Source organism: Bison bison, unplaced genomic scaffold (genome assembly GCF_000754665.1).
Source record: "Bison bison bison isolate TAMUID 2011002044 unplaced genomic scaffold, Bison_UMD1.0 scf7180017864519, whole genome shotgun sequence".
In the NCBI taxonomy this organism is placed as follows: domain Eukaryota; kingdom Metazoa; phylum Chordata; class Mammalia; order Artiodactyla; family Bovidae; genus Bison; species Bison bison.
In genome coordinates this window covers 10,691,820-10,706,067 of record NW_011495072.1, presented here as the reverse complement: position 1 = coordinate 10,706,067, position 14,248 = coordinate 10,691,820, and the positions used below count along the sequence as shown (strand labels likewise).

Sequence of the window (14,248 nt, the reverse complement as noted above, 5' to 3'; positions counted from 1 at the left end):
TTCCATGATCCAGCAGATGTTAACAATTTGATCTCTGGTTCCTCTGCCTTTTCTAAAACCAGCTTGAACGTCAGGAAGTTCACGGTTCACGTATTGCTGAGTCCTGGCTTGGAGAATTTTGAACATTACTTTACTAGCGTGTGAGATGAGTGCAATTGTGCGGTAGTTTGAGCATTCTTTGGCATTGCCTTTCCTTGGGATTGGAATGAAAACTGACCTTCTCCAGTCCTGTGGCCACTGCTGAGTTTTCCAAATTTGCTGGCATATTGAGTGCAGCACTTTCACAGCATCATCTTTCAGGATTTGAAATAGCTCAACTGGAATTCCATCACCTTCACTAGCTTTGTTGGTAGTGATGCTTTCTAAGGCCCACTTGACTTCACATTCAGGATGTCTAGCTCTAGATGAGTGATCACACCATTGTGATTAGCAGCTGCTAAACAGAAAGATTACCTTTCCATTTTTGTGAGGATTAGAATCCACCTCTTTTTGTGAATTTGGAAGTTTTCAGATTAGATGCTGGTGACGTTCCCTACTGTAGTTAGGGTCCCTGGCCATCATCCTGCTCGCTCCTGTTTCTACTCCATCACAGGGTAAACATTTGCTTGTTCTCACCTTGACCATCCGCTGCTTTGTCTGATCCAACACCCACTTCCGCAGCTCACTCCTGCCTCTGTGTTTTTCTCATTCCAGGAAGCTTAGGGTAGTAAATGCTTTGGGCCATTCTTGCTCATGTCTGGATATCCATTCAGTAGCCATTTATTAAGCATCTGCTTTGAGTAAGCACTCATACCCTAGAAACACAGAGTAGAAGGTCTGGTCCCAACCTTAGCACCAAGGACAAAGAAGGAAACATCACAGGTGTTTTGTGGGACTGAGTTTTCAGTTTTTCTACCTTACAGTCCCCACAGCCCTACGTCTACCCCCGCCCCAGCCAGCCTTTGTGTGCAGGCTTTTCTAATGTCAGGTGGGATGTGAGGAAACCAGGGTGCTCCCTTGATCCCCCATCTTGCCCCTTTATGAGCTGCCTCTTATTCCCAGGGTCTTGCTCAACATCATGTACCTGATTGTGGAGACTGTTCACCAGGAGTGTGAGGGTGATAAGGCTGAGTGGAGGACGATGCGACAGACCTTCAGGGCTGAGCTGGGTAGGACTCTGGGGGCCCTGGCTGGAGGCCCTCCTGGGAACAGAGGCTGGAGGGCTTTGGGAGGGTCCTGTTGCTGCCGGTGGTCCTGATACCTTGGTGTCCCCCAGGTTCCCCGCTGTACAACAATGAGCCATTTGCCATCATGCTGTTTGGGATGGTGACCAAATTTTGCAGTGGCCATGCGCCTCACTTCCCCATGAAAAAGGTTCTTTTGCTGCTCTGGAAGACAGTGTTGGTGAGCACTTCCTTGAAGGGGAACTCAGGTGCTAGGGGACAGGGGAGGAGGGAGACTTTCACTGTGTATCCTTTTGGATATTGAATTGTATGAATACATAACTGCTTTAGTTGAAAAAAAAAAAAAAACTCTGAAAGAAGGGTCCTGAAAGGAAATGACAAAAAAGTGTCACTTTGGGCTCACAGCAGCCTAAGAGGACTTGTGTTTGAATCAGAATAGGTGGTTGGTTCCCTGGTTCCTGGAAACTGTTTTCTGCAATCATGGAATACCTTCTCCCCAGACAGGCTGCTCTTGAACCTGGAGCTTGTAAAATGATTCGAGGCAAGATTAAAGCTGGTGTAAAGGGCCCCTCAGTCAGATGTCACTGGAAAGAAGAAAGGGTGAGCCCTGAGCCTACATTATCCTCAGGGTGTGGTGGCTTACTTTCTTTCTAGGTAGGGAAGGATTGGGTCCAGGAGAGTAGGCTGGCCATCACCCTTAGCTTGGGGGCCATGCTCAGTAGCCAGACCCATACCAGACCAGGAGCCCTTTTTTCTGGGAGGACAGAGGAGCTGGAGTCTGTACTCTTGCTCTCCCTGGGCCTCACCTTCCCATCTTCCATAATAGGCCAACTCTGCAGAGCGAGCTCAGTGAGTTTAGGCCCCTTCAGAGTGGTCTACACATTGCATCTTGGCCAGAAGCCTGTTGGTTGCCTGTGAAGCCTCATTGAAGCCAGAGTGGAAAGCAATTGAATTGCTCAGAAACAGTGAAATGAAGCAGCTTAAAATCATTGAGCTCTACTGGGGTTTTACTTCTAGAGGGCTGTTTAGATGAAGTTTTTTTTTTGTTTTTTGTTTTCTTAATTTGAGCATCCAGCAATATATTCCCAATTTAAGTTTGAAAGACTAGCATGTACAGCATTTGAAGCATTTGAGTGTCACCTACTTTTCTAGGAACTTGAAGGGTTAGGCTCTTCAGGCAGCTTTGTTGTTACTTGATGAGTCTGTGGGCCGCACAGAGCCACGTGTGCTTCTGCGCCAGGCTTTGTCAGCCTATGTGTCTCTCCTCCTTGACCCCCCTTTCTCCTCTCCCATGATGATGTCACTTGCTTCTCTTGGAGGTGGGCTAAGTCCCTTGTTCAGAGGCTGTGTCGTCTCTGTAAAGACATGGTGTCACAGATACTTTCGAGCCTGACATAGACAGGGACTGGCTTATGGACATGTTGACCTGGATCCACACCTGTCTGATGCAGTGCACTCTGGGCGGCTTTGAGGAGCTGCAGAGCATGAAGGCCGAGAAGCGCGCCATCCTGGGGCTCCCCCCGCTGCCTGAGGACAGCATCAAGGTCATCCGCAACATGAGGGCTGCCTCACCCCCGGCCTCTGCCTCTGACCTGATTGAGCAGCAGCAGAAACGGGGCCGTCGGGAGCACAAGGTGAGGGCGACAAGGTCCCCATGACTCCTGAGGGTTCTCAGGGTGCACAGGTGCAGTGGCATGGTCTCTGGATGAGCCCCAGGTTATTGCAGGTCCCCTCTGATCAGCGTCAGTGTGCATGCCTTTAGAGCAGGGACACTGTCCCCAGCCCAGGGGCCAGGATCTAGTCGGCACTTAGGACGTGGCACTTCTGAGGGACTCTGGGGCAAGAATTGATTGGTCACTTGGGCCCTAGACCATGACTTGCTCTCAGGTTTTTCCACTGCTCCTGGCTCTCTTCCTACCACCTTTCTACGTAATTGCCTCTCCAGCCTCCATGCCCCTTTCTTGTTCGTTGGTTGGCTCTTGTCTGACCTCCCTTCCTCTGCTTTCAGGCACTCATAAAGCAGGACAACTTGGATGCCTTCAACGAGCGGGATCCCTACAAGGCTGATGACTCTCGAGAGGAGGAGGAGGAGAATGATGACGACAACAGTCTGGAGGGGGAGACGTTCCCCCTTGAGCGGGATGAGGTCATGCCTCCCCCACTGCAGCACCCCCAGACCGACAGGCTGACCTGCCCAAAGGGGCTCCCGTGGGCTCCCAAGGTCAGGTGAGTCTCAGACCTCCCGAACGCTCTTCACTCCTGAAACCAGAGTCATCATTCCCACAGGCCTGGCATCTGGCCTGAGTTGTCACATGAGGTCCTGTGCAAGGCCAGGATGTCCTTGGCCTTGGGATGAGCCTCTTTTGAAGTACCCAGTGTTGGCCCTGGGGGGTCAGGGTGCTGGCCTGGCACAAAGAGGCCCTTACATGGCTCTCAAGTCAGTAATGTGTATTAGCTCTTGGTTAGATGCGATACTAGTGAAAGGAATTACGAAAAAGATTAAAACAAGGACATTTAAGTAAACCCATCTCCACTCTCCCAGGGGTTGTGTATGATATTTGAAAGAAAATTATAGATTAAGGAAGAACTTCTTTAGAACCATAATTAAGATGCTTGAGATACATGTGTGTGAATCTATGGATTTGAAGGTTCCTGTATGCATATAAATGTAATCTGTTTAAAAGGGCATCAACTTAAGAAATAGATGAACATGGGAAAGGGTATAGAAGTCATTTTCTTGATCTAAGTAAAGCCCCAGTTTTCAGTGATCTGTGATGGGAATACAGAACAAGTCATCAGAAAATGCAAGCTAGCCTAATGGTCTGAGACAGGACAATATGACTCATATGAAAAAATGAGTAGTTTATAGCTGTAATTGGAAATTTCAAAAATATCTGAGAAATTCTGTTGACAGACTTGTTATTAACATCAAGTACACTTGAATAAAGTACGCTTTTAAGTTTGACGTAGCACCTTAATTTTATGAATTAGTTACACTTAATATGTTTTCAGAGTATTGATCCAACAGCATTGTGAAGGACTTTAAAATATTTTGAAGGTTTCAGTTCTTTCTTTTTTTTATTTTCTTTTTTCAAAAAGAAAAACAATTGTGGGAGACTTTTTCTTTTAGCTTCACAATTTCTGGACGTTTCATGTTTTATTAACCATGATGCCTTGAGGTAACTTGTAAGAAAGCCGCAGTCTTTTCCTTTGGCAGAGAGAAAGACATTGAGATGTTCCTCGAGTCCAGCCGCAGCAAGTTCATAGGTTATACTCTGGGCAGGTGAGTATGATCTGAGTGCCTTTTAAAGAAAGGTAGTGGGAAGGTCACCCTCCCGGCCTCAGGTGTTTGAGGACCCAGACCTAACACAGGGCCTTTGTTCTCCAGTGACACGAACACAGTGGTGGGGCTGCCCAGGCCAATCCACGAAAGCATCAAGACTCTGAAACAGGTAGGTGGCTTCAGGTAAGCTTTTGGCCTAGTTTGGTCCCAAGTGAGTAAAGTGAGACCAGCCTGTTGGCAGAAGCTGTTTTAGACTTCTGTCTGCCTGAAGGAACCAGGGGTGGAGGAATAGGTGGACAGTGGCAGTATCCTTGAAAACACTTTTTCATACATTTTATTTATTTTAACTGAGCTTTATTTATTGGATACTTACTGGGGTACCCATTAAAGAGTATATTAACTGACAGTTGGCGTTTTAAGGGGCTTAGGAAATAGCCTCCGTTTTCCTTGCCCAAGTTCAGGGAGTTGAGTTAGAGGAGTAGGCAGATGGAGATTCAGGTGCCAGCTTCATTGCCGATGGAGTGCTGTGAGAGCACAGCTGTGGGAGGTGTCCTGACACCTCCCTTCCAGAGTTGAGCAGACTCGCCCACCCAGACCAGAGCAGGCTGGAGCCCTGCTCAGCCCAGCAAGGAGCAGAAGAGTGTACAGGCTTTCTTTTTCCTTAAGAGAGAAGAGAAAGAGGTGGAGCTGAGACTGTCCTGTTCCTCCTCCCATACTGACCAGTCAGGAAGGGGAGGAGTGAGTTGGGGGGTGGCGGGGAGAGACCAGGGTGTTTGGTACACACGTGTCCCTCCAGTGGGAGGAAACAGCACAATGAGGAAGAGGTGTATCTCCTAAGAGCATATCTGGAATATAAATGTTCATATATTTTTGAAAAATATTTTTGAAATTTGTAGTACTAGGTGGGCCTCATGCAGCTAGGCTTTTTGAGTATTTGAGTCCTTGATTCTGCTTTTAAGTTTCCTCCTATAGCTGTAGCTATCTGAAAGTCCCCTTCTCTCCTTTAATTTTCCTTTTTTCCCCCTAACCTGTTCTGTGCTTTTTTTATTCTGGTTTTAAGAGATAGGTGCCCACTTAGAAAAATATTTTGGGTTTGGGTTTTAGTTCAGGATCTCTGTGGCGACTTAGCCCTCTTTGAGAAGATGACGTTTGAAGAAAATTGCATGGGGCCTTTCCCAGGTGTGGGCATTTGGCCAGAGAATGCGGGCTGTTTGCCCTAATGCCTCTTTCCCTCTCTTTGCAGCACAAGTACACGTCGATTGCAGAGGTCCAGGCACAGATGGAGGAGGAGTACCTTCGCTCTCCTCTCTCAGGGGTGAGTTGGGGGCCTTCCTCAGCTCACAGGATCCCAGCCGTTCGCAGCACTGTGTGGGCCTAGGCTGCAGAGTGCCCTGGCCTGCCCTCCCACAGCCCCCAGTCTAGCTCCTGCTGCAGGGCTGCTGGGGTGCAGGGGAAGAGCACAGGCCTGGGCCCGCCACCTGCCTCGGAGTCCCAGCTCCACCCTTGGTGGATGGGGACCTAGGCAAGGTACTCCATCTCCTTCTGCTTTCCCTTCCTCGCCTGTTAAATGGAAATAACAATAGTACTTTCTTCATAGAGTTGTAGGAAGGATTCATTGTGTCTTTACAAGTGAAGTACCTGGCACATTTTGTTATTGAAAGTTTGTGATCATCATCAGCATTGTCGTTTACGTCCATACTTAGAGATTCTCCTCCAGCCAGCTAGCAGACTGGCTCGGGAGAGCATTGTTGGGACCAGGCTTTGTATCAGTGCCCCTTGTACCCATTGTATTGAAAGGGAGAAGAGGAAGTTGAACAGGTGCCTGCAGAAACTCTGTACCAAGGCTTGCTCCCCAGCCTGCCACAGTACATGGTGAGTGCGCGCCTCCTGAGAGCTCTGCCTGCCATGGGGTCACCACCCCACAACATAGGCCTTGAGAGCATGCCCACCGGTGTCCTTGAGTGCCTCCTTTTGCCCCGTAAGCACCTCTAAAAACACCGCCTCTCAGGAGTCTGTGCTGCCTGGGGCCCTCTCAGCCACGCTGTGTGAATGTCTGCTCCTTGCCAGATAGCGCTACTGAAGATCCTGCTGGCCGCAGCTCCCACCTCGAAGGCCAAAACAGACTCAATCAACATCCTAGCTGACGTCCTGCCTGAGGAGATGCCGTGAGTGTCAAGTCTTGAGTGTTGAGGATGTACAGAAAGGGGACATGTTTGCCTTTCAGTCCACTGTTGCTGGGTGCTGGTGGTTCTTGGTTTTGTTGTTGCTGCTGCTATGTTAGCTCAGCTTCTCTGCAGATTAACTTCAGGGTATTCCTGGTTTAGAAGAAAGAAAATGTACTGGGTAAAATATTTAGTTTTACTGCTTGTGAGGACACTTTCATCTAGTTGGCCTGGATTCTAGTGTAGACTCTGCGACTGAGTGAATTGGAGAAGTCACTTCCTCTTCCTCCTCTGTTAAATGATTAGGACATTCAGGATATACAGTTTTAGCTTCTGCACAAAAATCAGCCATTGGAGCTGGGTGTATATTCCTTACTATTCACCAGTGAACTGGCATGAAAAATATTTTTGAATGTCTCAGGGTGATAGTGAAATCTTTAGGGGTTCTTCCTCCCTGGGGCCCTGACCTCATCTTTTTGATGTGAGAGTACAAACTCAGATCACGTTCTACTTTGAGAAGGACCTGGGCACCTGATCTCCTGCCTGCCTGCCAGGACTGCCCAGCTCTGAGCCTAACTCCCTGGTGGGCTGGCCACTTGGGTCCAGTGGTGACAGCCAGCGAGGGAGTAGGAGGGTTGGCTGACACCAAAGGGGATGTCAGAGAACGCCAGGCCACCTGACAGAAAAAGGGTTCCAGACTCAAGTATTAAATCTCCTCTTATAAAGAGTTATAGTTAACTCCTTAATTAAGAACTTAACTCCTAAATTAAGAAACTGATTTAAGTAAATACTTCCTAAATTTATCTGACTCAGAATCCCTTTTCCCCATAACAAGAGCCATCTCAATATACTGGTATTCCAGCAGAACATGCTCTGAGAAACACAAGTGCGTATGGTGGCAGAAGCCTAAGGAAGATCTTGAGATGAGAAGTTCATTTTTGGAGGAAAAGCAGGGAAATAGGCTAAGAATATGTTTGGGGCATCAGAAGGAAGAAGTCAGTTGTACTGAGCTAGATTGCTTGGGAGGTGGGTGGGAGGAGCCGGGCCTACCTCTGAGATGTCCATAGGGTGGAGGGTTAGGTGGGAGCTCTGCCCCGAGAAGGCTCAGGAGTCCTATGTCCTGGGAGCGCCAGGCAGGAGGTGCTGCACGTGCTGGGGGCTCACCGGGGGTTGTGCTTCCAGCACCACAGTGCTGCAGAGCATGAAGCTGGGAGTGGATGTGAACCGCCACAAAGAGGTCATCGTTAAGGCCATTTCTGCCGTCCTGCTGCTGTTGCTGAAGCACTTCAAGCTGAACCACGTCTATCAGGTATCTATAGCCCCTTCCTTCTGTCCACGGGGCCAGGGCCTTGGGCAGTGCCGCTCCTCTGGCCCCAAAGAATGGAGGCTTGGCCTTCAAACCTCCCTGAGCTCTGCATGAATGTGCAGATAAACAGTCCTCCATGCGAGGCCTTTTATCACTAGAGAAAGGGTGAGATCCCAAGGGGCATGCTTATTTTTTCTCCTGTTGCTTTCAGTTTGAGTACATGGCCCAGCACCTGGTGTTTGCCAACTGCATCCCTTTGATCCTAAAGTTCTTCAATCAAAACATTATGTCCTACATCACTGCCAAGAACAGGTGATAAGGACCAGGGATCAGGAAGGGGTGGGTATGGCCAGATGGCAGGGCTCCTAGCTGGCCTCTTCCACTGAGCCCAGTCAGCATCCACAAGCTGGTGCTCTGCCAGATGTCAGGACCCAAAGATGAAAGAGATGTAGTCTGTAGAAAACGCCAGTTTGTCAAACCTGAGTCTGGCTAGTCTGGTGACAGGTGACTCAGTCTGTCTATGCCTGGGTGGGAGGTTCTCATCCTGGGCTCCAGTACTGCCCTCAGTCCTTCTGTGTCCCCCATTCTTTTGAGGAGCCTGGCGGGGCTGCCTGCGTGCTCCAGGAGCTCGGCCATGTGCACTGCGATGCCTTGTCTGCTCTTATCCCGCCCCATCCCCTGGTGCCAGCTGTACTTGACACTGACTGTTTGTCACTGTGATAGGCCACAAGCTGAGCTGTTAGCCAGACACAGTCTCCAGTAGGGGTTTGGTGTAAATTAATTGCCTTGAGAAATCTACCCCCAGCCCCAGGTTTGTTGCTGTGAGGGATAGCGTGCTCTCTCCACCCCTCACAAGATTACAAGCTTGTCTCTGGCTACAAAGGGGTCTTATGAGTGCTCTTGTAGGCGGTGTTTCCCTATCAGGGTAGTGCAGACAAGGTAGATTGCTGTTTCTGCTCCGGCAAGCCAGAGAGGAAAGCCAGAAGCCAGCGGCCGTTCCCCAGGCCCCAGCCCTTGCTCATGGTGGGTGCCTTGCTCTCTTGCCCCCTGCAGCATCTCTGTCCTGGACTACCCTCACTGCGTGGTGCACGAGCTGCCAGAGCTGACTGCCGAGAGTCTGGTGAGTAGCTGACCTCTGCCCCAGCACTCCGAGTAAGGGCCGGACCGGAGAGCATGCCCCCTCACCTGGGGGAAAGGCGTCTTCACAGGTCAGCTCACTGTTGAGTGCCTGGCTTTTGAAGCACTGACATCGCATAGGAGGACCAGGGAGGGGACCTTGTAGGAACATTTGGATTTAGAAATTATTTTGTCAGGACTGTGGTCTTCAGGGGCTGCTGACCCAGAGCTCACCTGGTCGAGTTGTTTCCTTCTCCCCTCGCTGGAACTCTGGGGCCACAGCTCTGAGGGAGCCTGGGTGCCCCAGGTAGTGGGGGCTGAGGCCAGAGCCCCCAATGTCATGCTCCACATTGCCTGCAGGAAGATTCTCGGGATCACCCCCTACCCTTTGCCAGCTTCTGGGATGGCATTCCCCCAGGCTGAGGAGAGGAGAGGGTTCCTGGTGCCCACGTGGAGTGACCCAGCAGTGCTGAGGTCATATATGGGAGGGCCTGGGAAACTGTGGGGCGCCTGCCGCTGTGCAGGGGACAATGGTTCCTGGGTTTTCCCTGCAGGAAGCAGGTGACAATAACCAGTTTTGCTGGAGAAACCTCTTTTCTTGTATTAATCTGCTTCGGATCTTGAACAAGCTGACAAAATGGAAGCATTCAAGGACAATGGTGAGTCAGCACAGCCAGCAGGCATGAGTCCCAGAGCTTAAAGCAGAGTGCCACACACCATCCTGTCCCCTTCATGTGGGGGCAGAGAGTCCCCAGGGTTGCTGGAGCAGCCACATCTTCCTCACCTAACTCTCCTATAGCCACATCCTTACATGTTGAGGGCGGATCCCTGGTTCCTTGATGAGTTGAACTGGAAGCGGCACAGTCATGCACTGAGACAAATTCACATGTAATATAGAAGGAATTTTGTATAGCCTCCTAATCTCCACCGGTAACATAACCAGGGTTCTGAGAATTGTCTTAACTCTGTGGATGCCTCGGGTGGGGAGGCCCACTAACCCCCTGAAATCGTATGTACCTGCACATAAGGATACTTCGGGTGGTGGAATCCGTAGCTTTCTTCAAATTCCAGAATGACCCATACTTGGGCGACCAACCGTCCAGGTTTGCCTGGGACTTGCCTAGTTTTAGCCAGGAGACTTTAGTCTAAGTCATATGTCCCAAGAAACTCTTCAGTCTGAGGAAGACTGCGACAGTTGGTCACCCTACCCAGATGATAGAGCAGGGTTCATCTCTGCCCTCAACACAGCCTCCCTCGTGCCCATTTCCAGATGCTGGTGGTGTTCAAGTCAGCCCCCATCCTGAAGCGGGCCCTGAAAGTGAAACAGGCCATGATGCAGCTGTATGTGCTGAAGCTGCTCAAGGTGCAGACCAAGTATCTGGGACGGCAGTGGCGAAAGAGCAACATGAAGACCATGTCTGCCATCTACCAGAAGGTGCGGCATCGGCTGAACGACGACTGGGCCTACGGCAACGGTGAGGCTCCGTGTGAGGCGAGGGAGGGGGGTGGGGGCAGGCGACAGCTCTCCCTTTGCTCTTAAGTTTCCCTCCGAGCAACCAACCTGGCAGTGCCCAGCTCCTGCTTCTGTAGCATCAGAGAGGGAAGCCCAGGAAGGACTTGGAGAAACTGCCAGGCTTCTGTCTGTGGTCATCCCTGCTCCTCTCTGTGCCTCCTCTTTCCTTTACCAGAAATTGTCACAAGACTTTCTCCGACCTCTCGTCCTTTCTCTCACCCCTGCAGCTGCCTTGGTTCTGGTCACCGAAATTCTCGCAGCTCCTGATGGCTTCCCTGCCTCTAGTTCCTTGCCCTTCATCAGTGCCTCAGACTTTGCCCTACTGATATTTATAAAACCCAGATCCGGTGGTGGTATCTCTCTGAGTAAAATCCTTCTTTGACTTCTGATTTCCTGAAGAATTAGAGCCAAACTCTTAACGCATCAGGCCCACACGTGGTTCCTCCCTGTCCTCTGTAATCTGTCCCACTTTCTCAGCCCAGCTTCCATCACACCGAGGGCTCTGAGCACCTTGGCCATCCTGTCCCGGACTTTTGTTCCCTCTCCTGGCAGGGTGCCTCCCTGTACCCCTCTGTATCTGCACGTGTTCCTCCCCTCCCACCTTGGCCTCCCTGGCAGAGTAGGTCTTCCTGGTACCCCCAAGCATGCTGCCGCACCCTTCGAATTCCTGACCATGGCCCCAGGGCCACGTGACTGCATCTGCACTCCCAACGCCCCGAATTTGTACAGAGCCAAGGTGGCCCGCAGCACCTGGTCGGGGATTTGAGAGAATAAGCAAAGGGGGCATGTCTGCAGGTTCCTGCCTCTAATCTGGAAGAGCCAGGGGGAATGTGACTTTCAGAGAAGTGTGTTGTACTCCTGGCTTTCCTTCAGCAGATCCACATAAACTGCTGTATAGCCTCTTTCTCCGTAGCTCTGGTGTTTCCCCTTTGACCTGACTTTCCTGTGTACCTAGGAAAGAAGTTCTGTAAGTCTTCCCGAGGGTTGGGCTTGGAGGTTTCCTGCTATTGGTTGACATTGAACAGTCCAAGCCCAAGCCTGTATGGCCCTGAGCTGCAGTGACCCCAAGGGGAGCTGCCACAAGGCTTTGGCTCTCAACATAAAATGTCCTCCTGCTTCATCGTAGATCTCGATGCCCGGCCTTGGGACTTCCAGGCAGAGGAGTGTGCCCTCCGTGCCAACATCGAGCGCTTCAACGCCCGGCGCTATGACCGGGCCCACAGCAACCCCGACTTTCTGCCTGTGGATAACTGCCTGCAAAGTGTCCTGGGCCAGCGGGTGGATCTCCCTGAGGACTTCCAGATGAACTATGACCTCTGGTTAGAAAGGGAGGTCTTCTCCAAGCCCATTTCCTGGGAAGAGCTGCTTCAGTGAGGCTCCTGGGTGGGAGGCTGAAAATGAAAGAAGGGGTGATCTCCAGGTACTCCAGGGGCTGTCCTGGTTCCTTGCTGCAGTGCTCCCTTCCTCCTCCAGGTGGCAGCACATCCCTACTGTGCCCTTCCAAGCCAGTGCTGGGCTGGTGGGCAAGTCTGGATCTGGCTTCTCTTTGATTCCCAGGGTCCTGCTCGGGAGTGTCATCTCTCTGCTTGAGATCCTCTCTTCTTTCACTCTTCCTTGCCCTCCTCTCTTGGACACAGTTGGTTGCAGCTCCTTTGTCATTCCACTGAAGGCTGGAATGGGCTGGGAATGCACCATGTCTGAATTTCAGGGGTCATGCTCACTCTTCTGAGACACAAATCCTTGGCATGTCAGCTTGCCAAAGAAGGAGGGCTTGGGATTAGAGCGGAATCTTGGCCTTGCTCTGGGGGTTTCTGATGTCATTCCAGCCTCTTGCTAGGTTTCATCCAGAAGCAATTGCAGAGGCTCTTGCCGCTGCCCCAGCACTTTGGTTTTGGATAGGGTTAGGGGAGAGGCAGCTTCCATGAATCGGAGGGGCTGTTTTTTTTTTCTTGGTGTGCAAGGTCTGTAAATATCTATATATAAATCTCTGTGTATTCTCGTGTCATGTTGAGGTTTTTAATGTGTTTGTGTATTCTGTTTACATTAAAAGGAAGCAAAACCAATGCCCATTGCCTTGTCTGCAGGAAACATGGCCCCTGAACATCTCCTCCAGGTCTAGAAAGTGGATTTTCTTGCCAGCATTGATAGATCACCCCCTTGTCCCTGCCAAACTGCCCACTTTTCCCATCTGAAGGAGAAGCAGAGGGGGAGTTGGTACTTAGCCCAAGTGTTCTTGCCCCAGTTAGTCTGGTTTTGCTCCAGGGCTTCCAGCCCCAGGGCTCAGGGTTGCTGAAGTGATAAGTTGTTTGCACCCCCCTGGGTTAGAGATAATTGCACTAGGAGCCCCAGGTTTCTCTGGCTCACACCCTTGAGCTGGCCTCAGCCAAACCAATTCCAGTACTAGGAGGGGAGGGGCCAGATCAGAGAAGGGGTCTGTCCTGGGCCCTCACTGGGCAAGTGCTTGGGACTGAGAGGAGACTTAAGTGCCCAAAGCTTGGGGAAGCAGACCATCAGGAGTCCTGGGAAAGAGAGGGTCGGCAGGCCCGTGTGGCTGAAGAAGGGCGCACCTTTGTGCTCAGCATCAGTGAGGCCTCCTGGAGCCTGCCTCCAGCCTTCAGATTCCCGGATGTGTCTGCCTCCACCTTGCTGGATCTTGAGGCTCTGCTTCTGAGGATCTTATGTTCTGATGCTGAGAAAGGGTGTCCCCTTTTCAGAACTGCTTCAAGTTCCCTTATCTTACTTGTAGGCCACGTATGGGGTTTTTCTAAGTCTCCAAGGGGTCTTGACTTATAAAGGAAATGTATTCTAGGGGAATTCTCCCCTTTGTTGGCTCTTCTGTTCAGTACCTGCCCATTGAGCCTCAGTCCAGGCCCAGAGCTGGGCTTCCAGGACAGGCATTGACGTACCAGCGTGATTATGAGCAGCCTGGTGGAGCCAGCAGTGTGCTCCATGTGTAAGTCACATGGCCTAGGAGATGGAAGGTCCCTGCAATTATCCTTTACCACAAAGTAACTCGCACAGGACAAGGAGATTCAACACAATTTATGTGTACATGATGGATTCTCTGCTGTTCTGTACTAGGATCAATAGCAAGTGTGTATTTTGAGACTGTAGTTTGAGTAAGATAAATTTTCACATTCTTATTTCACCATGCAGCCTGGCTCCCTGAACTCACCTAGCAGAGGCTTTTACCTCCTTCCTGGTTTTTTATTTCCCCAATGTCTCCTCTGAAGCTTCACCTTAACAAAGGTGCCATTTTCTCTCTCGGTTTGCAAAGGTCTGTAAATATGTTTATATCTATGCAGAATGAACAAAGACTATCAAAGCTGCATGGGCCAGTAAAGCTTGGGCAGGTGAATCCTACATCTGCTGGTCCGGGAGGGGAAGGGCCTTAACCATGGCCACAGACAGTGCTCTGGGCAGATTGGCCATTTGAAGCCAGGTGTGGGCTGAGCCCATTCTGGGTGTCCTGGGTGTCCAGGTGAACAAGACACCACACTGTTACTTTCCTTGAGAAGCTCACAGTCGATGGAGAGCTGGCCAGAAAAGCAAGTGGAAGCAGTAATGTGATAGAGACAGACATCTGGAGGGCCTCACAGGGCCCATTCCTCCCAGCCAGTGCCCTCCTACTGGGGAAGGGGCAAGGCGAGGGGAGCCTTCAGTTGAGGGGAAGGCAGGGGGCTCCAGCATCAGGAATAAGGGCTC

At 50.8% G+C, this 14,248-nt stretch overlaps 1 protein-coding gene across 1 annotated transcript in view; it reads left to right on the top strand.

Annotated features, from left to right (window-relative positions):
• Positions 1–12,607, top strand: part of STRIP1 (striatin interacting protein 1) — a 19,359-nt gene extending 6,752 nt beyond the window's left edge. Inside the window, exons 8-22 of the mRNA XM_010830884.1 lie at positions 1,042–1,148; positions 1,256–1,383; positions 2,615–2,797; positions 3,172–3,389; positions 4,381–4,446; positions 4,552–4,615; positions 5,690–5,761; positions 6,244–6,318; positions 6,514–6,611; positions 7,791–7,917; positions 8,126–8,226; positions 8,968–9,034; positions 9,585–9,689; positions 10,301–10,505; positions 11,670–12,607. Of these exons, the coding sequence (XP_010829186.1) occupies positions 1,042–1,148; positions 1,256–1,383; positions 2,615–2,797; positions 3,172–3,389; positions 4,381–4,446; positions 4,552–4,615; positions 5,690–5,761; positions 6,244–6,318; positions 6,514–6,611; positions 7,791–7,917; positions 8,126–8,226; positions 8,968–9,034; positions 9,585–9,689; positions 10,301–10,505; positions 11,670–11,917 (1,864 nt within the window). The 3' untranslated portion in view covers positions 11,918–12,607. The remainder of the gene's footprint in view (positions 1–1,041; positions 1,149–1,255; positions 1,384–2,614; positions 2,798–3,171; positions 3,390–4,380; positions 4,447–4,551; positions 4,616–5,689; positions 5,762–6,243; positions 6,319–6,513; positions 6,612–7,790; positions 7,918–8,125; positions 8,227–8,967; positions 9,035–9,584; positions 9,690–10,300; positions 10,506–11,669) is intronic.
• Positions 12,608–14,248: the final 1,641 nt, after the last annotated feature.